Raw genomic sequence first — 27,500 nt, 5'->3', positions numbered from 1 at the left:
GCTGTGTATCTTCAGAAGTAATTCAAACCATTAACCACAACTGAACACGTGTTGGAGGGAAAATCCGAGGAAGGCAGAGATCTGTTGCAATAATACAATAAAATCCCCACTTCCTGTCACCTGGAAATGTTTAAAGCTGACCAGCTCTGGTTCAGAGGCAGAGAAACAGGCTGGAGGTTCAATACCAGAACAGGCCCCTCAGGGAGGAAAGAACAGCAAATGCATGTCTGGAAAATGAATAATGTGCCTTCTACCGGAGAAAAAAAGAGGATCCCCTGAATGGCTCACTCCTGAAATACAGATTTTGGTGAAAACACGGCACTTACTGATGGAATCCTAATCATCCTCTGAGGGAAACGTGGGAGACTGAGGGTTAAATCTCTCACAAAGACAGAAAAAAACTCACGCACAACTCATCTAAGATGGAAGGCTGTTTCCGGCTGGAAGCTACCCATTTATTTCTGCAGGGATGAAACTGAGAGTTCAAGCATCAACATCACTGAATCAGAGCTAATAAGCACTCATATGTGACTTTTAGACAACAACCTTCATTTGAATCTAGGGGGCCGTGAGGTCTCTAAACGACCAGAAACTCAGAGGAGTGAGGCACAAACAAAGGGTTGAAGCTATATTTGATCCTTGTTCTGAAAAGAACGCTCATAAACAGGCCTGGTGCTGAACATAAACACAGCCTTCACCGCAAAGCGTGGATAAAGGACGAGTCAAACTAACTTGTTTCTTTTATGAGATTAAAGGAAAGATGTGTTCCAGTAATTTTACTGTGTGTGTTATTCTGCTGGTCACATGCTGGAACACGGTCAGGAACAACACTCAGGAAGGCTGTGGTGTTTAAAGGATCCATGACACCACCATCATCCTGAACCACACAGGGCAGGATGGAGCCGTGCTTTCATGTTGTTTCATGCCAAATTCAGACTCTATCTTCCAAAAGCTGCAGTGGAAATCGAGACTCAGAGATTTTGGTAAATATTGACATGATTCAGGATTCATGACGAGAATCTCCTGTTCAGTCTCCCGCTTTATTGGATTGAGGTTTGGTGACCGTGGAGGCCATTTAAGTATAGTGAACCAGTCTGAGGTGATTTGAGCTCTGGGCCATGGTGTGTTATTCTGCTGGACAATATTCAAGTAGCCAGTGGTGTTTCGAAAACTCGTCCAGAGGTGCAAGCCCGGCTAGCTCAGTCGGTAGAGCATGAGACTCTTAATCTCAGGGTCGTGGGTTCGAGCCCCACGTTGGGCGTTAGTGTTTTAGGACTTTACGGTCTAGTACAGATAATTGCTATAAAGTCTGCCTAATTGTGAAAGCTGTTAGTCAGAATGTATTATAATCCACAGTTAATCCAGTGTGCAGATTACAAGCTGGTGGTTTAGTGGTAAATGACTGATGCTTGATAGGAGCTCTTGCAATGACTTCTTACCACTAGCCTCACTCACACACAGAAGCTTTATTAACCAAAAGTTCACATTCAGAGGATTCATTGACTCTCAAAAATTTATCACATGCAGACTACAGAATCTGAGGATTCAAGCAAAAACCTTCACAATTAGGAGACAACCTCCACTCCTGAATCCACACCAAGATTCAATATGTTGCCCAAAGAAGCTTGTTTTTCAGCAGCTGACATGACAGTAAACTGATGTAAGTTCTGTCTTAAAAGCAAATCGCCCAACGTGGGGCTCGAACCCACGACCCTGAGATTAAGAGTCTCATGCTCTACCGACTGAGCTAGCCGGGTTTACACAACCTTAACTTCTTTCATTTCCAGGGGTATAACATACCATAAAGGCAGGTCATCATCTTGACCACATCGACATGAATAAATGCATCAATTTACTGCCAGGTGGCTGATTAGATATTTGAATCACTGCAGGAATTTTAATTCATTACTCAAGAGAAGAAAATGCTAGTCTGGCTCAGTTCCCATGTAAAAAAAAGAAAGAAAACAAAGGTTCTAACACACCAAAGTTCTAAGAATGACAAAAAAATTAGTGGATCTACAAACAAATAAATAGTACAAAACACTGTGTAAGGATGGGCGGATGGATTTTTGCTAGATAAGCTCAACAAGTCTTAATGGATGTTGCTAAGTAATAGGCTAATAAGTAATAGCACCATAATGCATTAAGTAAAAACACTTAGGAAATAACTTCCTCAAAACAGGCCTTAGTTTAGTGCCTGTACACATTAATAATGTATTTTCACAAGTGTTATCTAATTGGCTGTAGTCAGGGCATCAGTAAGTGTAAGTGGACTAAAAATACCTTTGGGGGAAAGGGGGGATTATGCATGTAAAAAGCCCTTGAAAACCAGAAAACTAGCCTTTGTGCCCACAGCAGAGCGCATGCCTTTGTCATCCAGCACAGCATTGCCCCTCCTTTGTCTTTGCTTCAAGCCCTGAAGTAACTCTGTGTACGAATGTGTTTATGTGTGTACAGTTAGGCATCTGTGTGTGTGTGTTGTGCTGTGAGTCCCCTGTTGGAGCGTTTATGCTTATTTAGTGCTCACCGCTCTTCGCCCTTATTCCTCGATGATTCGCTTATGTAAGAAATCAGCGCAAGCCTCTCTGAGCACCGTCTCCAATGAATACAGCAGCTACACAAACGCAGATAAAAGAAGGCTATTATCTAATCACTGTTCACCCAGGCTGGAGTCTAGACTTGAAAGGATTCACAGAACTGGACTGAGTACATTAGTTCATAACAGAGCACTTATTTTCAGTGGCCAAATCTTGAAGTCATTCCACTTCCTGGATTGCTTACACTGGTAGAGGCCTCACTTTAAGATCCTATCCAATCCATGCAGATAAAGCTGTTATTCTGATTGGCTGCTTAATGTAAACAGAAGGTTTGTACTAGAGGTGGGTGGGGCTTCTGTGCTCAGCACTCACTACTCACTGACATCATATAGAGTTATTGGTAAAAAAAAAAAAAAAAAGAAATCTGAAACCAAGTGTTTAGAGAGGTCTAAAGCTACTGTCATCATCTGAGGATTGAACCACCAACCCTTGTCAGAGAGAAAACAACATCATCTATGCCCTGAACGATAAGGCCTTCCACTTGATGCATCAGGACTCGGTGTTACGCCAAAGGAAACGTCTCCTCTGCAAAGTGGTAGGAGTGTGGCCTATTCTACCTTCTGAGTAACAGATTGCACATAAGCCAGACTTTATAGTAATTACTTGTAGTTTGCTGAGCCCCTTTTCCATTAGTACTTACTCAGATCGCCACGGTTTTAAGGGTTTTCCATTAGGTCATAGTGCTTTGTACTAGGTACTAAATACTGCCTGCTCGCCCGGGCTTCCAAGCAATCCGAGCAGGTCATGCATGCCACCGATTGGCTGGTAAGTGGCATCACTCAATGAGTGATTAGAGCATCTCATTCACAAAAAATCAAAACATCCATTTCTGAAACCCGGCAATGAGGAAAATGGCTACAAAAACACGATGTGGTAGATACGTGAAAAGCCACAGACCGAGCAGCAGGTATATTGTTGCCTCGACGTCCACATTTGTTGAAGCGTTCATGACTCATACCAATTATGTCACAGGACGCTGGGCTATGTTGGTTTGACAACAACCATTACTTGATTGTAATGGTAAACCAGTTGAGTAAGTCCAAGGAGGTATAAATGGAAAAGGGGCATTAAACTGTAAACAATCCATAATAGGTTCTGTCTTAAAAGTGCAGCGCCCAACGTGGGACTCAAACCTACGACCCTGAGTTTAAGAGTCTCATGCTCTACCGACTGAGCTAGCCAGGCTTACAAAAGATTAACCACTTTTGCCTGTTGGGAACATATAGATACAAATAAACAACAGATTAAATTTTACTGAATAAATAATAAAGATTTGGATGACAACCAGACAAGTGTCTAATTCCTTTGCCCCACCCAATTTTTCGGACCATTATCCCCTGCCTCGTGCTTAAATAAAACATGGTAGAGAGCCAATAATGTGCACAAATCCCTCCAGGTGGCTGAGTTGGCTGGATTCACATTGCAGCAGGCCTCCATACAGGGAATATGAAATGAATTAATTAATTAAATTAAACACAGAAGCAACAGGAGCATCCTCGGGAGCAGAAGCAGCAAGAGAGGAGCCACAATAATAAAAACTTACTCATCTGGAATTTTTCTGATCTGACTGAGGCCTGTTTCACGGTTAAAGACATGAAAGCACAGCTTAATGGCCAATTTAATTCAGTATGGACGTATTAAAATATCTGCAGGAATTCCAAAATCAGGTACGCAGAGACACAGAAAAACGGGGGGGAGACACGTTGTTGTAGCATTATGTAGAGACAAAGTGGATCCTCTGCACACGCTAATCCCCCCCACACCCTGCACACCTCCTGCATAAGCCCCACTGCTCTTTTTTTCTAGCAGCCACAAGCTAGTTTGCAGCCAAATCCCACAACACATTCTCCCAACTGCTGACATTTTGTTGCAGCCAGTGAGAGAGAGAGAGAGAGAGGGGAGGAGAGGCACCTGACCAACCGCACTGGGAGAGAGATGGAGGGGGGGAAGCGACGATCACGATTGCAGGAGGGAGAAAATGGTGCGAAACCCGGCCGTCCTAAAGAAGCATGCAGCTCTTTCCTCTCGATTATCAAAGGGCTTCGTGTTTTCTGCGCGTGCAGCCCCGCGATGCAACAACAACAACAACAACAAATGCGCCCTCCCTTTCCCTTTCCCCCGTGTACCAGCTCCCAAGGGGAGCGGGCATGTGTCCACACCATCGCTGTCAAACGCAAAAACGATTTTTAGACCCCCCCCCCCTCTTACCTGGCTTCGGGCTCTCCCGTCACCTTCTCCTCTCCGCTTCTCCTCTCTCGGTTATTTAAACGCTGCTCACCGTTTCTCCTTCTCACCCTGCCCCGCATTTCATTTCGGAACGACCGTGTTGGAGGCTCGGGCCGGAGGGAGGATGGATGGTTGGATGGAGAAGAGGCGGAGCGGGCAGAGGAGCGGAAGCCTTTGAAGTGGAGAAATCTGGGTCCCTGCTCGCGTGGACCGGATTTATGTCGTTTCCAAGGCAGCGTCCGTCTAACCCGATGACCGCCAAGCTGCAATCTGACTCACAGAGAAACCACTTCCGATTTGTCCTTCAAAATAAAAGTCTACTCTTTTTTTTAGGTTTCTTACACACAAGTAGGTAAAACGTATTCACACGTTTCAAAGATACAAATCACAAAGTGCTTAACAATAATATAAAGTAATAATTCTTCTGAATCTGAAATACTAAAGAAACAAAAAAACATTTACAGTGCAGGTGTATCAAAATACATCCTCTTTACTGCATGAGTCTGTAACCATCTGTATCCTTTTACTGTCCATTACCAGCTTTTCCATACATCCACTCTCTTCTGCCTATCCCAGCTATCATAGGGCGAGAGCTGGGGTACACCCTGGACAGGTCGCCAGTCTGTCGCAGGGCTAACACATACAGACAGACAACCATTCGCATTCACATTCACACTTATGGGCAATTTAGAATAACCAATTAACCTAACCCCCCTAACTGCCACAAGATAAATAATATCAGCAGGGTGCCATTTCAAGGTAGTAACATTGTGAACAAACAAACAACAACAAAAAAAAAAAAAACAAGAAAAAGGGAAAAAAAAGGCAATTTTTCCATGATTTTATCATTTCATCTGTAACTATCAGAACAAGAGCACTCACACAGTATAACTCTCTCCACAGGGTAAGAGCTATAATAAAACTGGATTTATTACGTTTTTATTACAATATGACGACATCAGCCTCCTTTTATATTTCCAAATAAATGTGGCCGTGACCTCTGATCTATGATGGATTACATACTAAAATGGTGTATTTTTCTGTGTTTAACTATCAGATTGGAGAAGAGTTGGCTGTAAAACTTAACCAAAGTAACCCAAAGCCTAGTATGTTATTGTGACGTTTGAAGACAAAGAAAATTGTGGGTAATATAAATTTTTTTGTGGTTTTCACATTTGATGTGGCCCTGACTCAAGCTACTATTGGTTTCTACTATATCACAAAATTTGAACATGATAAACAAACTAACAGGTCATTACACACTCCTTCCTTTCTTAGGGAGAAATATCAGCACTGGGTCACAGCTACGATTCAGTGACATTTCATGGTAGTAACAACATTAAAAAGAAGTATGATTTTTCATGTTTTTATCATTTCAGCCATTAAAAAATAGACTGGTCAAGCACAGGATATTGTGCTATAACAATTTTGTCCAAATTTTCCACATATGCTACAGGCCAGGTAACTCTACATTCTGAATGTGCAGTCTCCTTCAGATTTACATTTTATACGAGCTAAAATGTCCATGACTTTACTCTGTAAATGTATTTTTAAGAGGGTGTTAAAAAACAAGAATTATAAAACAAATGACACGACTATTTCAAAGCATGAATTTCATTTCATGGCTTTTAGATAAAAAAGGAATTTTAATGAAATTTGCTGTGAAATAATTAGTGAAATCTGGGAAAATTACAGGGGAGGAGGGACATGAAACGAAAGCCTATAAAAAATCAATGGGAATAGGCAAGTCTGATGGCTAGGGCCCAGTTATTTTAATGTTGTATTTTCTATTTTGTTTAAGTTGTTTTATTAGTTTGGCTTTTTATGTTTATTTGAAGTTTTTATTTTGTTTTTTAAATTAAGTTTCATTTCAGAGTGGATTGTCTTGTTACAGTTTTAGTTTTAGTTAACTATAATAATCCTGCCATTTTTTGCCAGCTGAGCTAGAAACATAAACTACATCTCATCATGTCCGTTAGTTTATCTGTTTTATTATTTACTCCCCACCTCCACCCCAGCCTCCTCTTCTGTGCGGACTATGATGCTCACAGAAGGATAGCAGCAAGAGTTAAACGTTTACAAGATGGTAGTGAGAGCAGCTAAACGCTGGTCTGCATAAATATATTTACCTACATTTTTTCAATCTTTTTAAGACCTTTATGCTGAAAGCTGAGGCCCTTTAACAGCTGCCGTTTCTCGCTGCTACCTTCCGCTAGCTTGACGCAGCTGTCAACTCAGAGGGCTGCAGCAGATTGGCGAAAGAGCGCGTGCGCTGTCCGAAGCGTTCCGACGATTGCCGGCGGCGGCCGAGGACCACCACCCACACTCCGCGTAGCAGAACGGGGATGAGCAGACAGAGCCGCTGCAGGCCTCCGGGAATACGACACTTACATTTAAATACACGTCGATCGGAGGCTCGTTTCTCTTTAATTAAGGAAGCACAACTAGAAAGTATAATCTCTCTCTATAATCTCTATTAAGTATAATCTCTCTCTCTCTCTCTCTCTCTCTCTCTCTCTCTCTCTATATATATATATATATATATATATATTACACATTGTTGTAATTACACAAAATGGAACCCCCAAACTGTTCTTGGTATACCTAACGTTTAGGACTTTAAGCCTGTAGTTATCTTCATTATTGGTAAGGGCCCCTCCTCATCCTTTTCGTCTTCTTTGGTGCAACCCTATAAATTTGGGGTACCTCTTCGGCCTCTCCCCTTTTCTACAGTTCCCCTGTGGGAGAGGTCGGTGTCATTTATTTTCCAACACTAATTATATCTTTATCCACCTGATGTTACTGATTGTGTGTTCTTGCTCCAGACTGCTGACCACAGGAGGAAAAAATGACTCACATGTGAACAGCATGTGGTGTGAAGGGACAGGCTTGAAACAGCAATTTAACTAACACCAACCATCCACCTACTGAACTGAAAAGGAAACTGTATCAGCTGTTGGCCCGGTCAGTACAACAGGATGGCAATCTCTGTAAAAGGATGCCAATCATGGTATATGGCTTTGCAGTCCACCTCACGGAGGTGTTGGAGATGCCTTTCATCGGGCCACCAGGTATGCTGTCTGAGCCAGCATTACTCCCGGAGCCACTTTACAGCTCCACCTGTCTGTCAACAAGCTGTAAAATCACCCTGGATAAGAAGCAGCTTATCCAGTCCTCATAAATAACCTTATACACTGCTGCTGTGCCCCCTTTCGCCCTCAAAGTGGCGCTGTTGCTTCATATGTCACCTCCGTCTCTGTCCTGGGTGCTGACTTCTGTGTCGCTGTCCGTGGTGCTGATTTGCCACCCAGAAAGGAGCTCAGTAAATAGCAAATAAATACATAAACAAACATGATTAATCCTGTAAACTTACCCACATGTAATTATGTGTTTATGTAGCTGTCCACTTATTTACAGCTGTACTGTCGCGGGTATTTGGCTCCGTTATGCTTCCCTGCAGTGCCATTATGTTTAATGGCCTATATTAGCATAACCAGGACTTCTGAGGGATGTGTAGGGGATGACTTATTGCATGCAGTATGCTTCACATGTTCTGGCCTGATAAACAAGAAGGAAACCTGGATCTGGCAAAGTGAGATTTACTCAGAACAGGTGAAACAGAGGACAACGGGAGTGATGTCACGTGGTGGCTCGTTCTCATTACCTGTTGTACTTGTGGAGATTCATGACATGCATTGTAGTTGTTCATTACCACTCTGATCACATTGTTTGGGTTGCTCTGCTGCCATCTTGTGACTGAGAATCAAATGATAAACCCTGTGAAGCTACAGACTGTGGGGAGGACGCCACTGGCTGGGAGCAGAACAACTCTAGGTGGGAGGGAGGTGAAGGGAAAAGATGAAGTGAAGATAAGGAGACTGCTGATTGATTGTGATGATTGTAATAACCTGTATTAAGCTTGGATCCCTTCTTATTGTTACTGCTAATGAAAATTGTGGTATGAGATGCGTGACTTGTTTTTCAGCCTCTGAAATGAAAAAGAGTGAAAGAAAAAGTTTCAGAAGGGACATACAGATCTACTTATTTTTTAAGCTTGTGCAGGCTTCTTTTCCAATAACCTGAGCACAAGCCAGTGAGAAGTGATGATGAAGATTGAGAGAGGAGTGGGTTTCTTAGGAGGTTTGCTGGTGGGAAGAAATGTGTTTCCTATGCTACACTCACAGGAGGAAAAATAGAGAATAACCATTATTTTGAGTGTGTGCAATCAACTTGTTGCCATTGAAGTGGTTGCCTCAAAGATGAGGACCAGGTATGTGACCACTCATAGCTACCATCTTCAAAGCAAAAGTCAGTCTACTCTCAACTTGCAGCTGAATGAGGTCAGGTTGGCCCTTGCATGCAATCTGTTTTTGATAATATGTTAAATAACTGGGAATAACTGCAAGCCTGTTGTGGTACACCTAAAGAGAAATTCATATTAACTACTCACATTCAGAGTCCAGCCAGATTCATACATCAGAGGTGCGATGATTGATCCATGTATCGATGGTATCATTACCAAAGAGCGATCAAAGTATTGGATCAATAGGGTGAAAGGATCAATACTTTGTTTTTATCCTCTAAGTTCAGTGTGTCGCCCACTGAAATGAGCCCACATTATTAATCTTTGGCTCGCTTCCACAGCATGTCTTTATCCTTTTTTTCTTCTCTCACCCCTAACTGGTCACAGCAGATGGCCCCGCCCCTCCCTGAGCCTGGTTCTGCCAGCGGTTTCTTCCTGTTCAAAGGGAGTTTTTCCTTCCCACTGTTGCGCATACATTGTTGGTGTTTTCTCTGCTATCTTTGTATTATTGTACCGTCTTTACCTTACAATATAAATAATATAATATAAACCCCTTGAGGCAACTTGTTGTGATTACGTGCTATATAAATAAAACTGAATTGCTTTAAATAGTGCTGTCAGTGTATCGCCCTGTGCGTGGGGCCGGACGGTGCTAACACGTTAACGAGCTAACCACGCTAACGCATTGACACCGTGCTGCCCCATACACGGGGCGAACCGCGTTAACTCGCTAATGGAGATTTGCAGCGTTAATGCGGTTATGGCGTTAAAGTCATTTTAACGAGATTAACGCTGACGGCACTACCTTTAAATTAATTGTTGGGGGGGGACAGAAACGCATACCTCAAACATGCAATATGAAAAATCTCTGAACCGTTTTGTGTTGACTGTCACGTCTATTTTATTTATAGTCTATAGCATATTTAAACCAAAGAAGTGGACCCAAAGTGCTTAGGGGACAGGCACATTCATATTCCAGGTTCCCAAAACAGCCCAGTTTTATAATAAACGAAAAGTTGAAAGATATGTTTTTGTCATGTGTAAGGAAGAGGACTCCCTTACTACATTTATTTATATTATATTATCTGTATAGCACTATAGAGCACACCTTTTCACTTTATTAAAAGCACCTTATCAAGCACTTTATTTAGCATTGCACTTTAAGCATGGATTTGCACACAAGTTTAAATATTTATTGACTATTTATTGGGAATTTTAAAATCAGTTGGTAGCCTTATTTCAGATCCTGCACAGCTGCTCCTCATCAAGGAATGTGGTGGTTGTCTGTCAGGAGAGAAGAAGGGTGATTGAGATTGTGATTAAGGTTTACCAGCAAGGAAAACTAATGCAAATGTGTGTGTGAAATCTAGGGATAAAAGTGGTGCAAATAAGTGTTTGTAAGATAATGATTACTCACCTTTCTTGCCTGTGTCCTCTTCAAGGTGTTTGGGCAAATGCGTCCCCGGGGGTCCAGACACCATTTAAAGGTTCCGGGAGAGACCATTGGTAAAGAGAGTGTGGTGAATCTTTTTGTGCTTGGGTTTTTGGGTTTTATAATATTGGGTTTGGTGTAAAATTAAAGTGTGAAATATTTATTAATATGAAAATGTGAAATGTATTTATGTATTTATTTATTCTAATTGATATATTGTATACTGTGGTGGAAAGTTGGGATCTAAGAATTTACCTGAGAGTGGAAGAATGGTTTAGTCTGTGACAGCTGAACATATTTAAGGCTGCCGGTTGTCGTTAGGGGGGATTTGTGCTGTGAAGAAGCTCGATGAGTTAATTGTTGTAAGGAGAGCTGTATAGCAAATAAATACTTTTTGTTCCCCTACACTTGCCTTGGTCCATCTCACTGTGTTTCCAGCCGCTAAGGGCCGCCTTGTTACATCGTGTTAGCTAATTGTAGTGGAAAGCAAAAATCACAGTGATTTAGTGTTCATCTCATAAATAACGACACCCTGCTCACCCCTACATAAGCTTTTATAGGTTAAAAATATTGGTGTTGGTTTTGCCAGTACTGATACTGTATTCACTTGGAACTGGATCGATATCAAAATTTGCTGTATCAACACACCACTAACTCATAGATTAGAAACAGAAATTCAGAAATTACAACGTGAAGGCAATCTGTCTGCATTTAAAAATTACACAGCAGCTATTAGAAAACCTTTAACAATCTATCTGAGACTGATTGCAGTCAGGACTGCAATAGTTTGGACACAGGTTGCCTCCTAACAAGCAATCTATGCAGTTGCCCTAGTGGCCCGCTACAGTCAGACAAGACATAAAATAATGTATTTGGCCACAATGATAAGAGGGATGTGTGGAGGAGTAAAGGTGAGGCTCTCAAACCTGAGAACACTGTAACAAATGTCAAGCATGGTGGTGGTAGCATCACAATCTGGGCTGTTTTGCTGCCAGTGATGCTGGTACATTGTGCAAAGTGGATGGAATAATGAAGAAGGACTCTGTCCAAATTGTTCAGTTTCACCTCCAATCACCAGCTGGATGATTGGAACTTGGACACAGTTAGGGGTTCCATGAGGAAAATGTTCCCAAACACACATCATAATTAGCTTTGGAATAGATAAAGCAGGCTAACATTAAGCTTCTGGAAAGGTCTTTCCAAAGCCCGATGAAAATTTGTGAAAACTATAAAACTGCTCAGACCTAAATAAATAGGTCTATTTAAATGAACTCTACCAATTTTACCAAACAGAGTGGTCACATATCCAGTCAGAATTATTTTCCGAGACTTGTTGATGGATACCAAAAACAACCCAGTCAGGGTGCAACGTAAGGGACATTTAACCAAATATTAGTGAGGATGTATGTATATATTTGAGCCTGTGTTGATTAGAGAAAACCCAAAATAAATTCAAACTTGTGCACCTAATTCTCATTTTAAAAAAATCATTAAAGATGCTGTACAGACATCCCAACCGGAAAAAAGAACAGTTAACAGAACAGCTCAAAATTAGCATGATATTCATGAGTGTACTGTATGCTGGCGTGGTAACAGTGTGGACCCTTGTGTAAGTAACACTGGACCTTTATGCACCAACTATCAAAAGATTGGGAACCTTTTCAGTTGACTGTTAATTAATATGGTCATATTTTCACTATAGAGTCGAGCACGAGAGGCATGAAGTCGCGCTCACAGCACTGTCATCCATCACCAAACAGCTTTAAGCCTCTTTAAAATTGAATGAAGTGTGTTTTGTAAGAAATCTCAATTGAAGTTTAGGTAATTACTGAGTATTTGATTAGCAGTATTAATACCAACCCTGCACGGATCAGGAAACTTGCCCACAATCATATTTTACCATAGATGCACAAGATCAAGCAGTAACGCTATACTCAGGCCAGCACGAGTATAATACTCATGTTGGGTTTTACTACGTGGCTCGCTGCATGGAGCATGAAACTAAAACACAGCCAAGAGTTTAATTATCTCCAGGTTCAGCTCTGTTCATGAAGCACTTTGGATAAAAGCCTCCACTGATTGGCAGAGGTTTGCAGTAGAATGAGCATAATGGTAGAGCAGAGTGAGGTGTCAGAACAGGGGGTTGGGCCCTGTACTGTTATTATCAAATTCCCCACATTACACTGCTAGGTGTTAATCATCAGAGAGGAGGGATGATTGTGGTTTGATGACAGAAAAAGAAAGAAATGGAAATTCATCTCAGCCACCACTTTCAAAGTAGTGTTATTGTTTGTTTTTTAAGCTTTTCTTGTCACTATTGTTCCACAGTGTGTTTGTCTTGTCAATTCAGTTTTATTTAAATAGCACCAAGTCACAAGAACAGCTGCCTTAAGGCGCTTTATATTGTTAGATAAAGAGCCTACAATAATAGAGAGAGAAACTCCAACAACCAAACAATCAGAAGTTCAAAAGAGAACTTTCAGCTAGTTATAGCCCATCAGTAAAGCACCAAAAACAAGCTGCTTTCCATTAAGATGGATTCAAATGTGGCTAAATGTACAAATAACACAATTGTCCTCACATTAGAATAATATTTTAATAAATAAATAGCAGCATCACACAGAAAAAAAACATCATGTGGATGGTGACATAAATTGTAAAAACTCATAAAAATGTGTCATAGACAAACATTCACAATTAAAATGGTATAAAAAAACCAAAAAAAAAAAAAAAAAAAAAAAAAACATCCACTACATAACACAAAAAAGTTCAACGCATAAAAAGTTCAAACCCACGAGCGCCGGATAATACAAGAACGAGACAAACCAGGTTTCTGTGTCGATGCAAACCAGCATCAAAGGGGGTGTTTAAATTCGGGGCTCGAGAACGAATGTCGTCTGCAATGAAGTTGGATTTAGAGTTGCTGGGTTTGTCAGACTCTTGAACATCCTGGCTACTTTCTGAGCCGTTTAGTGACAGAGTTGCATGTTTGGGAAGATCAACCAGAGTACCTTTCAAAAAGCTCTGCTGAAAAGTCTGATTAGCATTTTTTCAAATGCATTTTTATCTGAAAACTGTAACATGTTGCGAGCTCCTGGGGTTCTCTTACACTCTTTGACATCCTTCCAAATGATCCGGAAATGGCAGGAATTATTTTGTGTTTAATTGCAGCAATTTATTGCTATTTCCGTGAGATAGAAAAGTAAAGATTATGACATTCTGGGAAATATGTGCATTTGACTTTGTTGCTGTTTTTTATGATTTTATATACACAATACGATGTGCTCATATGAGCTGGTGTTTCAAAAGTCTTGTCCAGCGTTATGTTTGGACTGAAATATTGAGAACTGACGTAAAAGCGCAGAGGATCTTTTGCTACATGCTTACATCACACCAGAAAACTGTCAGGATGATATTTTCTGGGCCAAAGGGAGTCCGAACAGAATCAGGATAATATTAAATAATCAAGGCTTGCTAAGGTTGGCTTTAGTGTTTTTTCTTCTCCTTCATGATGAACAGGGTACACTGCCAAACAGAATAGATCTTCTGTTCTGTATAAGTTGCTGGAAAATAGAAAAATGTTATTTTCTAACCTTTTAACAGCCACTAAATCTGGTGATGTTAGAGAGTAGGGTTAGGGATATGTTAAAGTCAAAGTTTTTCTATAGAATTTCTGCCTATTTGGAAGAAATGCAAACACTAATACCTGCAATGCCAAATGAATTTATTAATTGTGTGTATATTGCAACCATAATCCCACCCTGGGGGGAGACCAGGAAGATGTTAAAAGGTTAAGCTCTTGAGTATACTCCACTGTGGACACCTGATGACTGAATAGTCTTTCCTGTCATACCTCTTTAGAGTCTGATTGAAGTCTGCCACCTGAGGCGCTTACATAGTTGGCATGCAATTTCTCCTCGGATAAGTCAGAACTGTTACAAAAAGCATGCAAGCACAGGGACATCCACATGGACCCTTGCACTCACTGTTTGATGATGAAATTACTTGCAGACATGCAAAGTATAATCCCGGCTTATGTGCCAGGTGTTATTCAAATATACTATTTAATCATAATGCGTTATAAAATATGCACTTGAAGCAAAATGAAGTCTGGCATAGTGCATCATTTTATACCAAAAGGAGGAGATTCTGATGTAATCCTCATAAAAAAATCATAAAAATTACGAAATGAACCCCCATTAGCACTAGCATGTCAGACCTGTCTTCAAGTGCTAGCATGGCGTAACTAATATTTGCTAGCTAGTTAACTTAACCAAGGTGCTACTGAAATTTCAAAACTACAATTCACAGTTTGTGGCCACAAAAGAAGTTCTTATAATACTTCTACTTGTTGTTTTTTTTTTAAAATAAATAATAAATGACAGCTTATGTATTATTCAGATGTGTTGCTAAGGCTCGCAGGTTCACTCTACTTCCAGTGTTTATGCTAGCCTAGGCTAACGGTGTCCTGGCTTTGCTAATGATCGTCTAATTAAAGCAAACAAACACATTTCTCATAATGTCAGAACATTCCTTGAGTCTCTGTATAGACACATAATTCCTTGAAAATGTAAAATGATTCATACCAGGTAAGAAAATGTGTCAGCTAACACAAGATACAGTGCATTGTCATCCCTTTCTGAGTTTCTATATACTGCTGTAGCATTTCTGGGATTTTTCCTTTAATCTTTAACATAAACCCAAAAAGCTCCCGGAGAGGGAATAATATTTCTCTCTTTCTATGTACTGAAAAGAAAGTCTGTCAGAAAACGGCTTCAGCTATGTCTATACACACCAGGCCTGGATCGAATTTCACTGAAATCTTTTCCGAGTGATTGCTTTCAGCTGTCCGGACAGGACTGGCACCTGCAGGGACGTTCCCGGTTCAGTCCACTGTGCTGGACACAATCAATAAAACCCAGAAAAGCTTCTGAATCAATCTCAGACAGCAATTTGAGCCAAGCTCGGTACACACACAGGTACACGAGAAACATAGAGCTATTACATTGTGACATAGTGAGTTGGCTGGCCTGGCTGCGGCTCCTTTCAACCACGTTCAGAGTCCTCTCTTCTCCTTTTATTTTTTTCCTGTTTTTCCCCTTGTTTACATGTTATTGTGATAATTGGGAAGTCAATGAGGATAAAATGCCCAAATGCTGTTTGGATGGTGCGTTTTGTTGATTGCCCTGTGTTTGCTCGTTATTTCTTTCCTGTACTTCACAAGAAAGCAAAAACCTAGCTGAGGCAGAGAGGACCTTTTGAACAACACTTTAAACATGCATGATATTCGTGGGTCAAACCTCATTGTTGGCTTGCCAACATTAGCTCATGTAGATCTCTCCTTGTGGAGACAAAAGTGGTGCCAATGCCCACTGGGTAAGTCTGTAGCATACAAATAGTGGATAAATTATACAGAGGCGCATAGAATTAGAACAAAGGGAACTATTATGGTTCATTCTAATTGTATGCAGAGGTGGCTGCAGACCTCAGGCTCTAGGTTCGATTGATCACATTGCAGGCTTTGACCTTTTACTCTTTGATTTTGAAGGGCGTAGGGGAGATTATGGGTAATAAACATTCAAGTGTTTGTAAGTTCTTAGTGTTTTTATATGCTTGAGGCGATTATTAAGAACATCAAATATTGATTTCTAGAGAAACTGCCATCTACTATACAAAAGTAGTCATTAAGTGTGAGCCAGTCAGAGATATTATGTTTTAGAAAGTATTAGTTTAGAAAAAAGAGGCAGACTGAACAAAGACTGGTCAATAAAGTGGAAACAGTGGATGGAAAGAGATTTTCCAATAATGCAAAGTATTCATCTTTCATTTTAAGGGTCTTTTTTCTACTAAATAGCCATCTTTCTAGTATTGTTTTCTTTTATGGAGAAGGAAGGGCTGTGATTTTGTTTTACTTTGAAAAACTCCAGTAAATTTAGCCCAACTTTTAATTTAAGGTTAAATCTTCTTTATACATTCATATCTGATCTTCTAAGAGGCGAATTTCTTGATGAAAAACATGAACTTGACCTTCAAACTCCACACAGTATTATATCTTTTGTAAGGCGGAGTGTTGCAGATAGTTAGTCTTTGCTGTTTTAATACAAGTTTTCCATCCAGCATTTTGGGTATTTTACTTTGAAAATCTCCTCTAAATCCACAGGACACATTGGATCAATAAAAAGAAGCAGGTTTGTAAAGCTAGCAGTGTGCTATATTACCTGTCTGCATCTTTGACTGCGTCTTTGACTTAAGATTATATAGTCTACATTAGGGGTGTTGTCCAGAATCGTCCCAGCAAATGGATCCCATCTTTAATACGAAGTTTTGCAAGCTGCCATGAGAGCGACTGGACGAACTGCTGATTATTTCTTCCTGACAAAGATGTTATTAATGGTCTGTCACACCAAACCAAGTTTGTAAAACCAGTGAGCTGTGTCTTTTGTTTGATTTATGACCCTGGGATTTCTTTGCAGTGACGGTCGAGACATATTTTTGAAGATCTAGTTCCTTTTTTAGGCCATCTCAGGCTGTTCTTTATCGATTTTGTAAATGGATCGTTCGTTAAATGTGAATGCCTTGACAGTAAAAACTAAAAGCTGACGTATTTCTAGCAGGAATTAGAATCGGGCCGATTAGAACTACCTCATGATGTCCTCTGTTATCTCGGATAAATTTGTGAATTTGTTCATGAGAAAATCAAACTGCAGGTATTTCATCCAGAGTGGATGAAGCATGCCGTCTTGTCAGATGTCAATAAAAATGTGGGAGGAGGGAAAGTGGGAGTGAGAGAGGTGGAGTCAGAGTGACAGGGCTCTGAGGGTTGGGGACTTTGTCTCTTAGGGTATCGACTTTCTGTCCGTCTCGCGGATGAAATCTAAAGCTACTTGGTCTTAACTGTGAGTTACTGTGAAGCTGTAGCAGATCAGAGAGTCTGACTCAGTGCAGGGTTGAAACACTGCCGAGCAAACCATCATTGGAGCTTTAGTTTCAGTGTAATTCTTCGATTATTACTAAAATTTGTTGATTTATACGCAAACAAAGCCATTAGTGTTCTTTAATTTCTTCCTTTTTTGGCTTTCACTCTACCCTTCAAGCAGGTTTTAGCCTGCAGAATGACTGAAACGGGACTAAATTAATAACTGTCCTTGAATACAAATCCCTCATTCTTTTCTTTTTTAAAGTAGATGACACAGAGGTTCTTTTCAATTCAAGGATGTGTCCTTCACAGATGCCCAGAATATCAAATTGCGAAGATTTGTGCTTGTAGATGATATGAAAATCCTGATGCGTAACCTGATAATATGATATGCATGCTCATTAGTTTGGGACATAGTCAAGATTAAAGTCACATATAAGTTGTGGCAAATCAATCAAAAATCAAACCTGCTTTGACTCAAACTTTTCATTTATTTGCATGAGGCTACGTTACACTGTAGTCTTGTTTTAATGGGTGAATGCAAAAGATATACATTTCCCCGTTTGGCTTGTATAAAGAAAAGAGTGGGAATGAGTAATGAGTGTAAACATGAAAAGAGTTCAAGTTAACATAAAAAAATTACATATAATGCTTTCCTTTTAGACTGTTTTACTTTTATTTAAGATTTCATTGGTTGCTTTGAGTTAAAAACCTGTGGAAGTAGTGAATTTAGCATTTTGCAAAGTGTTTCTGTTGGTCAACAGAAGCCAGAGCCTGTCAGCTGTGTTAAGCCAAAGGCCTGCACCTTGTTTCTTAGCTCTTGTATCCCCCTTGTTCAGTCCAATAAAGGAGAAGGGGGGAGGGTAAGAGGCGACCTCTCTGAGTCATGTGACCACTAGATGGCACTGTGAGTCCACCAGAGACCAGCGGTAGTACATTCCTTCATGTTGGTCCCCTCAGACACGCTTCAACTGCAGTTTCCTTCAGAGAAACATCCCCCTCCTGTCGGCTGAATAGTTTCATTAAACATGCTGGAGAGGTTCATTCAGATGGCTCTCAGGACTGCTGTTGTTGTCAAGCTCGACCGGCACAAAAATATATTTGGTTTAGTTTGCTTGGTGTGGAGGGAATCCACGTGGACCCGAGCTCAGACTGCATTTTGACTCTGTGTGAAGGCTTGAAGGCGTAGTTTGACCCCAGTGGCCTCCCGGTTGGTGCTTGACTCGTTAACCTGCGTCTGTGGGACTCCGTGAAGGGCCACTTGACTTAATGCTAGGTTGACGAGAGCTGGCTCTCCACCGACCTCTTCACTTCATCCCTTTCAGTGGATCTCAGCTGGTATTGTCAACGCCATGAGGAGCCCCCACATCTTGCCACTGATGAGTGCTTAGATGTATAGGTAAAGGCCTGGTGGATGCCTTTGTTTTCTATTAATGTTATGAAAGCCAACATTTACAAAACGAGCACACTGGAAATATTGGTTTTCATTCTACCTTTCCAACCCGAAATATTAACTCTTCCGGTTTCTTTCCACATTGATGGACGTAGTACGGAGAAAAAGGCTTGTCAGCAGAGACTAGTCCTTTTCCCAGTAAGAGTCCTCACTACAGTTGAAACCAGTAGAAAAGCTGTCGTGTCCAAGCACCAGCCCCGCTTGGAACAGCATCTGCAGGTTGCAGAAGACTAAAATTGACCGGATGCACACAGTCACACGCTGCTTGTGTGTTCTCTCGGGGCAGGGCTGTAGCTGATGAGTGACAGCTCCGGCTCCAGCTCCGGCTCCAGCTCTGTTTCCGGCTCTGTTTCTGAAAGCATGCAAATGTTCTGGCACTCCGAAATGCTCTGCGATGTTATTCCGAATTGCGTCCCATCGTCCGTCGTGTCCTCCGGGTCCACTGCGAGCCTCCCGTTATCCCCCCTACCGCCATTGCGACAGTTACTGTTGCGGTCCACACCTGCCTTCCCGTGACCGCCCATAAGAAGAGGAGTCACAGCGTGTGAAGGGCATGGTGGCGGGACGAGGAGGGTTTTGCAACCCTGGCCGGCTGCGTTGGCCCCGACTTTGTACTGGCACCTGATGTAGCTGGAGAACGCTCTCCTGTAGGTCTTATTGAAGAGGGTGTAGACCAGAGGGTTGACTCCAGAGGAGATGTAACCCACCCAGACGAAGACGTTGAGGAGGTCATGGAGCAGTGACTCGTTGCAGGAGTTGCTGCACAAGACGAAGGTGACGTTGGTGATAAAGAAGGGACACCACATGACGAGGAAGAGGAAAAAGACGATTCCTAGAACCTAGAAGAAGAGAGAGGGGGAAAAGGAAGAGGAGGAAAAAAAGAATAAGAAGAAGATGGTGAGTAGAAAATTTGCCAGTTTGAATTCCTTCCAACCGAAACGTTCTTTTTCTTTCAATATCCCAGCGATTGCACCACTTCTAGTAGGATTTAAACTTATTTTACAGATATAAGAGGGCTTTGGTTTTCATCCAGAGTTAACCTGAATTTTCAGAGGCCAGTGCCAAGCCCGAGTCACACATTCAGCGACTCCAAGTCTTTTTACTCAAAGTGTCTGGCACAGAAACACGCCATTCAGAGGAGAAATGATGATGATGCACTAAACGAGACATTAAATAGTTTTCAGACTTTGGATGCAAATCAGAAAAGGCTACAGTATGCTATAACAACTGTATAAGGCAACCTTATGGCAAACACATCCAATTTGCTGTGTACACTGACCCCTAGTGGTCAAACAGTGGCGCACTTTTAAGTATTTACTTCTAGTCTAAGTAGTACTGAGCACTATTTGAACGTTTTTGACTACACCGCTGATGGTGTACGCCTGAGGATTATTACTCAGGAATCACTTTTTTAACCTAATGGTAACTTTATTTAATTTTAACACAGCACAACCAAAGTAAGAGTTAAAAAGCCTTTTGTTTGAAAGCTTTAGAGGTTTTTCCACCAAAGCAAATTGAAATTATTGGGGTGTGGATTTTGCTATTCTTGGGATCATTGTCCTGTTGCATGACACAAAACACCTGCTTTTGTAGAGCTTGATCTCAGACTCGCAGACTCTACAGACTTCAGTTGTTGTTCATCTCAGGTTGTGTTTAAGACCAAATATATTTTTTTTAATGTCCTGATTTGTAAACCATTACAACTTTAAGAGGGTGTACTTATTTTGATCATGACTGCACATTTATCATTTACCCCCTGATTACACCTACTAATCTTTTTATTCTCACCTTCGAGGCCCGTCTCTCATTTTTTATGGCCTGCATCATCCCCCGGCGACCGTGACTTGACGCATCGCTCCGGCCCGGTCCAGCTGCCGGCGAGCTGAGCTGGGACGCCACCTCAGAGCTGGGAATGATGCTGATGCTATCTGAGGTGGAGGCGCTGAGCAGAATGCTGGGCTCTGTGCCCTTCAGGCAGCTCAAGGTGTTTCGTCTGCTTTGAGGAGGCGGGACCTTCAACTCTGAGCAAGGGGCAAAAAAACAACCATTTAAATTTCAAACTTTTGCCTTTAAAATATTTTAGTGGAAAGCTGAATGGCTGGACTTGCACATGTTATCATTATGTGTCAACCAGAAAACTGCTGCCTGTACAGCCAGCCAATGAAAGAATGTCAAGTTTTCTATTAGCACAGCAGCTGATATTTTGTAGGGTAGAGGCGAGATGAAAAGTTAAGGCACGAGCTGAATGTTTCATTTTCAATTTTCTGTGTCTGGGATTGTAGAGAGGATAAGATGGAAAATGGGCAGAGACTGCAGTATCATGCAATTTTATCTGAACTGGAGAAGCCAAGGCTTGGCCTGGAATGGGAAACGTCCGAGTGGCGCCCAAACTGATCAGATCAGATAGTTGCTGTTTTCTCAGCAGCACAACAACATCTCAGGAAACAGCTGACGAAGTGTGCTTTCTGTTTTGCCTTACCCACTGTAAGTGCTCGGAGCTGGAGAAACTTTTTTGCAAAGCTTTGTCCTTCTGTTACACGTGGTTTACGATGACAATACAAACTCTTAGGTATCGAGAAATCCCTCTGGGAATCCTGTAATTATGCGCTTCAAGAACATACAGTAATTATAGAAGCACTTGCCTTGTAGAGAGGTGTAGACCAAGCTCATTATTTCTAGTATCATAAACCTGAAAAACATCTGTTATGGGTTTTCTCATGCATAACTAAACTTAGAGAGCAGATGCATTTAATAAGGGAATACCTGATATCAAAAGTTGAAAGATAAGCAGACTTGTTACATCAGGTACACCGTGTAGGTTTAGGTCTACCCTTCCTTCGGGATAGGTTGATCTTTTGCCTTCAGCCTGGATGGCCTGCAGGCTTCTAAAGACGTGAAATGGATTGAAGATGCCAGAACTGTGATCTGAAGCTATTTCCAAGAGCTGCTTCATTACATAAGAGAGAAGGGGCTCTTTGTATCCACTCTTGTGGCCAGACCAAAGTCGTTCAACCTGTTTGAGCGCTTAGCTCACATATTTGTGTGAAAACAGCCAACGTTCACATAAGTGATAAAAAAGGATACAGCTGCACAGTTAATTGAATATCAATCATGTTTTGGACTTTCCATAATTAAATGAGCAACAATGAAATTGCTTAAACCGAAAGCAAATTGTGCGCTCCCTAAACATTCATGTGTCAATCATTGCTGTTCCCTACACTGTGCAATGTGAGGCATCCAGAGTGGAGTCAGCTGATGCCGCCAAACTACGCCTGTCCATCTCCCGCTCCCCGTCACTCGTGAACAAGCCCACGGCAAAACTCGTCAGCAGCAACTCATCCCTGACCCAGAGTGTACCCTCCTCACTATTCTCATTCCTGCCGCTTCACATTCAGCTAAAAAATACTCCAGTGTCACCTGGAGGCCACTGCCTGACGAAGCCAACAGAACCACATCATCCACAAAAAGCAGAGACGAGATCCTGAGGTCACTGAAGTGGGACCCTTCTGCTACTTCTGTTCATAACAAATGTAAACAGACTCAATTAGGGGATCAATCAATACAATCAGAAGTAACAGGCAGATCTATAGATTTTTGTAAAGTAGGGTGATAGACCCATTGCCTTTACTGTACACCGATGAGTCATGCTCACCCACCTGAGCCAGAAAATGTCCTGACAACTCTCTGATAGAGCGGCGTCCAGGACAGAGTACCACAAAATAGGGAAACAATGGCCATCCTAATTTTGAAAAAATAAAAATATCCCAAACATGATTCTAGTTTCTAGGCCATGATTTGACAAACAGGGTAAAAACTTGTTGTACAGTCAGAAGAGTTTATTCTTTTAGCTGCTGCTTTACTTGTGATGGATCCACATGCTTGATTTACATTTGATTAGCTTCTGAGCCTCAGAAGATGGATTTCAAACTTTCCCATATCAGGTGAAAGACATGGAGCTACTCAAAGTGGAGAGTTTTCTAATGTGTCTTAACACAGGGATATGTTGAAAGAGCACAAGCACACGTAGCTTAAGTGCTTACAGAGGAACCTCCAGTATCATAATTTTACCTTATGTCAATTAGAAATTGATTATCTGCATTTGTACAGTCTTGTCATACCAATAATGAAAGTGTTGAAGGCCCTGAAGCTAAAGACCAAGTCGAATAAGAAACCTAGGGTGTGTGCAATGAAGCATACTGTTGGTGCTGAGCAGCTGTAGAGGCCTTCTTCATTATTAAAACACAAATTGAAATATGCCATGCTTAGGCGGTATGACTCAAACATCTCAAGAGTGGCAAAATAAAAATCCATCAATTTGTTTTGTGCTTCTTCTTGGTTTAATTGCTGGAGGGTTTAATACTTATAGAGTGATAGAGGGATACCAGCATAAAATACATGAAAAAAAAAATCACTAACAATAATTATGTGTCTGTGGTTGTGTGTTATTTGCTAATACTTATACTCAAGAATAAATTCATGTATTTACCATAAATTCATTGGTTAAGTTAGTGGGAGATTTTCCTGCTGACATACAGGTGCAGTAAAGTCCTGGTAGGTGTTTACCTTGTGAGTCTGGAGGAGCAATTGTATTGATCTGAGGAAGGTGGAAGGTGCTGGGTGGAGGCTGCAATGTATTTCCCATTGCTGGTGTGTGCAAAGGCTGCTGGGAAGAAGTCTTTGCCTCATACAGGAAGACTGTGGCCTGCCTCTGAAGCACCTGAAGGGGAGGGGACATAGATGAAGGCAGTAAAGTAAAGACATTACAACAGATGCATGTTGCAAAGAAGAGCAATCGCACAAACACGAAAAAAAGCCCTACCTGTATGGTGAGGCAGTATGTCACCACCATGATTACAAGCGGGATGAAAAAGGCCACAAAGGAGCCAATCAGCACGAAGCGCTCCTCGTTGAGGACACAGCTGCCGTTGACGAAGACCTTGTCCTTGTTGTGCAGGCCAATCACTGGAATGGGCATTGACACGCCTACAGAAAGAAAGAACGAGGGTAGCAGGAGAAAAGTCTGAACATCTTTCATTTGTAAAATTTTGTCGGAACATTTTGGTGCATGCCCCTCCCTCATTTCCTAGGTTATTAAAAGGAAAGGCTGCATGGCCATGTGATCTGTAGCCTCTGTTCTTAGCTGACAGAAGTGGCATCCTGTGTGGTCTTCTGTAGCTGTAGCTCATCTGCTTCAAAGCTCAAGATGCTCTTCTGCAGACCTTGGTTGTGACAAATTGTTATTAAACTTGCTGTTGCCAGTCTCTTGCCATTCTCCTTTGGCATCAACAATGCATCTTCACTACTGCTGCTGACTGGATGTTTTCTCCACAAACCCTAAAGATGATTGTGGTTCTGCCTTGGGTTCAGATAGTTTTCCTTCTCTACTCTAGGTTCTGTGTGGTCTTCTCAGGTCTTCTGTGAGCACAGAAGCACCACCTATTTCGCCAAACATTTTGACTGTGAGGCACTGCCCATCAGAAGAAAGACGGCTTGAAGGAAGAGGAGCTAAAACAACTTGTTTTGGACAGAGGATGTCCAAAAAAGCTACTCTGCTGCAGTCCAGTAATATAAATGTGGAGCTGGATGACCATTAAAATGTTATTAAGAGTGTTAGAAGAGTGAATGGGAACAAAATATGAACAATAAGAGCAATTTTTAGGATTTGTCTTTGTAGTGTTGTTATAAAAGATGAATAGATCAAAAGATAATGAAAGATCAAAAGATGAATACCAATGAGTTAGAATGTAAATTGAAACAGTGGTATGCTGGGGAACTGCTGGACGTGACATTCAAGCAAATGTTAGTTTGACATGAACCTAATATACACTCCAAAAGCACCAGGCAGGAATGGCATCGCCCAGCAGGATAATATACAGTGTGACGTTGCAAAAAACTACAGAGGAAGAGCTCAAGGAAGATAACAAAGAGCCACATTTTTTCACTCCAAACTCCCCAGATGCCAATCTGACCAAACATACTTGGAATGCAATGACATGAGCCTGGTTAGCAGAAGCTCCGCCCTGCAACAGAACCCAGAGTATTCACTGCAAACCCCATGATGCCAGACACCACAGAAAATCCCCAGAGGTCCTACATCCACGCCCCAGCAGGTGTCAGAGACATTTGGAGGCACAAAGCTGAATCTACTGATTGGAATCTCATGCAGGTTGTATTAATGTTCTGGTTCTGTATACACCATTTTTCACTCCATGCATCGAGTAACTAAAGCTGTATCTAATGATGTTTTTAAGGTAATGATTAATTAAACCTGAAACAACACCACTTTCCACTCAGTTTTAGCATTCAGTTACTTTAAATGCTCAGAGCCGGAGTCATTACCTGGAAACACAGAGGGTCATTTTCAGAGTAATAATCATAAATCATGGCTAGAAAATGCAACATTATCTCCTCACGAGTAACTGAAAACACATTTGGTGGTTTGTACCCCCGGTCCGTGAACACGCTCCTTTTATGATAATGAAAGTAAATAACTATAAGGTGCTGTAGAATAACACATTAAATATATTAAATGTGAGCTGGATCTGTAGAAATCTATCAGTGTGTAATGGATGTTTATAGTGGTGCTTTGGTGCTGTTAGAGGATACTGCTGATAAAAGCCTGAGGTGAGAGGCATCCTTTGAGACAGAGCTGATTTTCTGACCTATGATAATAACACTGACTAATGTGCCGTTTCTGATTTCAAAGAGCGCTTGTGTTAAAAGTGTCTGCTGCCCTGGGCTCTGTTTCAGAACGGAGATACAGAGGGGAGAAGCAGCTCCGTGTTTTAAAGCTCTACAGGCAACAGCACTGTTTTACAGACTGGTCGCACATCTCAGTCCCCTTTTAGCTGTGTAATGCCAGAAGTGTGGGCAGGCGTAAGTGCAAGATCTATCGCTTTCTCTCGGACTGCTGGCGACCGGGCCAACATCAAAATGCAATTTGGAGTCATAGCGGCTCCCCTAATGCAATCGTTGCAATCGACTGCACACACGCTGCCTAGAAGGATGAATTTGTCCGCATTAAAAGTACATTTTACTTTTGTGAATGTCCAAATAACTTATGAATGTAAATAGAGTTGAGTAAAGAGGCTGTCCAGCAGTCTTGGTCGAGTCACGATTCACTCCCACCATCGCACACAGTGTGTAGACCAATGGCTCCCAGCTTTTTGCTTATAATGTCCTTCAGGTTGACTCAATGATGAACTTTATTAACACCACCTCTCACAATCAAATATCTTTATTTGAACTTCTTTTAAACTCGATCTGCACTACTTTCAGTTATGGTTAGAAAAATGTTTCCAGTATTTCCACCTAACTATGGGCTTACTATTTTAGAAATCTATCCACAAATTGATTCTACGACTCTGTTTAATAGCTGTTGGTTATGTTTAGCCGTCCCAGTTTGTCGTTACGATTAGCTAACAACTCTATTTGTTATTCATGCTGTTAGATAAGGATTTAAATTGAATATCTTACCTTTTAATTATTAATTATTTCAACTTTAAACCAACACATCCCACTGCAAGCTGTAGTGTTAGCTAGCTACTAATATTTGACTTTTTTTTTTCATAATTTCAGCTAGCGTTACCAATGTTTGATCCAGTATGGTTAGCTAGTCTACAATCAAAGATTGAAGGCCCTGGGTGCTGGTTTAGGTCAGTTGGACGAGCAGGTGACCATACGCTGCATGTACGGTGTACATTTTAGGACATCGTCAGGTCTCAAGAAAAAAGTTGTCAGGTATCAGACAAAAAATTGTCAGGTCTCAGTTCTCAAAAAAAAAGTTGTCAGGTATCAGACAAAAAAATGTCAGGTCTCAGTTCTCAAGAAAAAAGTTGTCAGGTATCAGACAAAAAATTGTCAGGTCTCAGTTCTCAAAAAAAAAAGTTGTCAGGTATCAGACAAAAAATTGTCAGGTCTCAGTTCTCAAAAAAAAAAGTTGTCAGGTATCAGACAAAAAATTGTCAGGTCTCAGTTCTCAAAAAAAAAAGTTGTCAGGTATCAGACAAAAAATTGTCAGGTCTCAGTTCTCAAAAAAAAAAGTTGTCAGGTATCAGACAAAAAATTGTCAGGTCTCAGTTCTCAAAAAAAAAGTTGTCAGGTATCAGACAAAAAAATGTCAGGTCTCAGTTCTCAAAAAAAAAGTTGTCAGGTATCAGACAAAAAAATGTCAGGTTTCAGTTCTCAAGAAAAAAGTTGTCAGGTATCAGACAAAAAAATGTCAGGTCTCAGTTCTCAAGAAAAAAAGTTGTCAGGTATCAGACAAAAAAATGTCAGGTCTCAGTTCTCAAAAAAAAAAGTTGTCAGGTATCAGACAAAAAAATGTCAGGTCTCAGTTCTCAAAAAAAAAGTTGTCAGGTATCAGAACACAAGGTACCAGAGAGAAAATCTTCCTGCAGGTGGCGGTGTTGTCATGTCCCACCCGAATTGATTTCCAAATACGTCATCAACGTGTGACAGTGGGAGAGCGTAAGGTCATTGACCTCACCGGAGTTTTACCGAGGTTCAGGCTCCTAACGACACAAGGTAAGTTTAACTTTTGTTCATATTTTTGCAACAGTTGTGTTATATTA

At 41.2% G+C, this 27,500-nt stretch overlaps 2 protein-coding genes and 2 non-coding genes across 9 annotated transcripts in view; 1 reads left to right on the top strand and 3 right to left on the bottom strand.

Annotated features, from left to right (window-relative positions):
• Positions 1-5,096, bottom strand: part of LOC146390698 (actin-binding protein WASF3) — a 55,722-nt gene extending 50,626 nt beyond the window's left edge. For 2 of the 3 annotated variants that reach the window (XM_084923677.1, XM_084923676.1), the window contains exon 1: positions 4,806-5,096. The gene's annotated coding sequence lies outside the window, so the exon portion shown is untranslated. The remainder of the gene's footprint in view (positions 1-4,805) is intronic. The other variant, XM_084923678.1, reaches the window with a different exon arrangement.
• trnak-cuu (transfer RNA lysine (anticodon CUU)) lies at positions 1,189-1,261 on the top strand. Its single transcript has one exon. It is a non-coding gene; the product is annotated as a tRNA-Lys (tRNA).
• On the bottom strand, positions 1,685-1,757 carry trnak-cuu (transfer RNA lysine (anticodon CUU)). The gene has a single exon. It is a non-coding gene; the product is annotated as a tRNA-Lys (tRNA).
• Positions 5,097-13,135: 8,039 nt separating the features above from the next.
• The window catches only part of htr2cl1 (5-hydroxytryptamine (serotonin) receptor 2C, G protein-coupled-like 1), a 206,869-nt gene continuing 192,504 nt past the window's right edge, over positions 13,136-27,500 (bottom strand). For all 4 annotated transcript variants that reach the window (XM_084923672.1, XM_084923673.1, XM_084923674.1 and 1 more), the window contains 4 exons: positions 23,747-23,910; positions 23,491-23,644; positions 20,716-20,948; positions 13,136-19,766 (listed from right to left, as the gene is read on the bottom strand). In XM_084923672.1, coding sequence (XP_084779798.1) covers positions 19,182-19,766; positions 20,716-20,948; positions 23,491-23,644; positions 23,747-23,910 — 1,136 coding nt within the window. In that variant the 3' untranslated portion in view covers positions 13,136-19,181. The remainder of the gene's footprint in view (positions 19,767-20,715; positions 20,949-23,490; positions 23,645-23,746; positions 23,911-27,500) is intronic.

The sequence above is a fragment of the Perissodus microlepis genome, chromosome 3 (assembly GCF_051167445.1).
Source record: "Perissodus microlepis isolate ML-2025 ecotype Zambia chromosome 3, ASM5116744v1, whole genome shotgun sequence".
Taxonomy (NCBI): Eukaryota; Metazoa; Chordata; class Actinopteri; order Cichliformes; family Cichlidae; genus Perissodus; species Perissodus microlepis.
The sequence above is the reverse complement of the archived record's forward strand: the minus strand, read 5'-3'. Positions and strand labels throughout refer to the sequence as shown.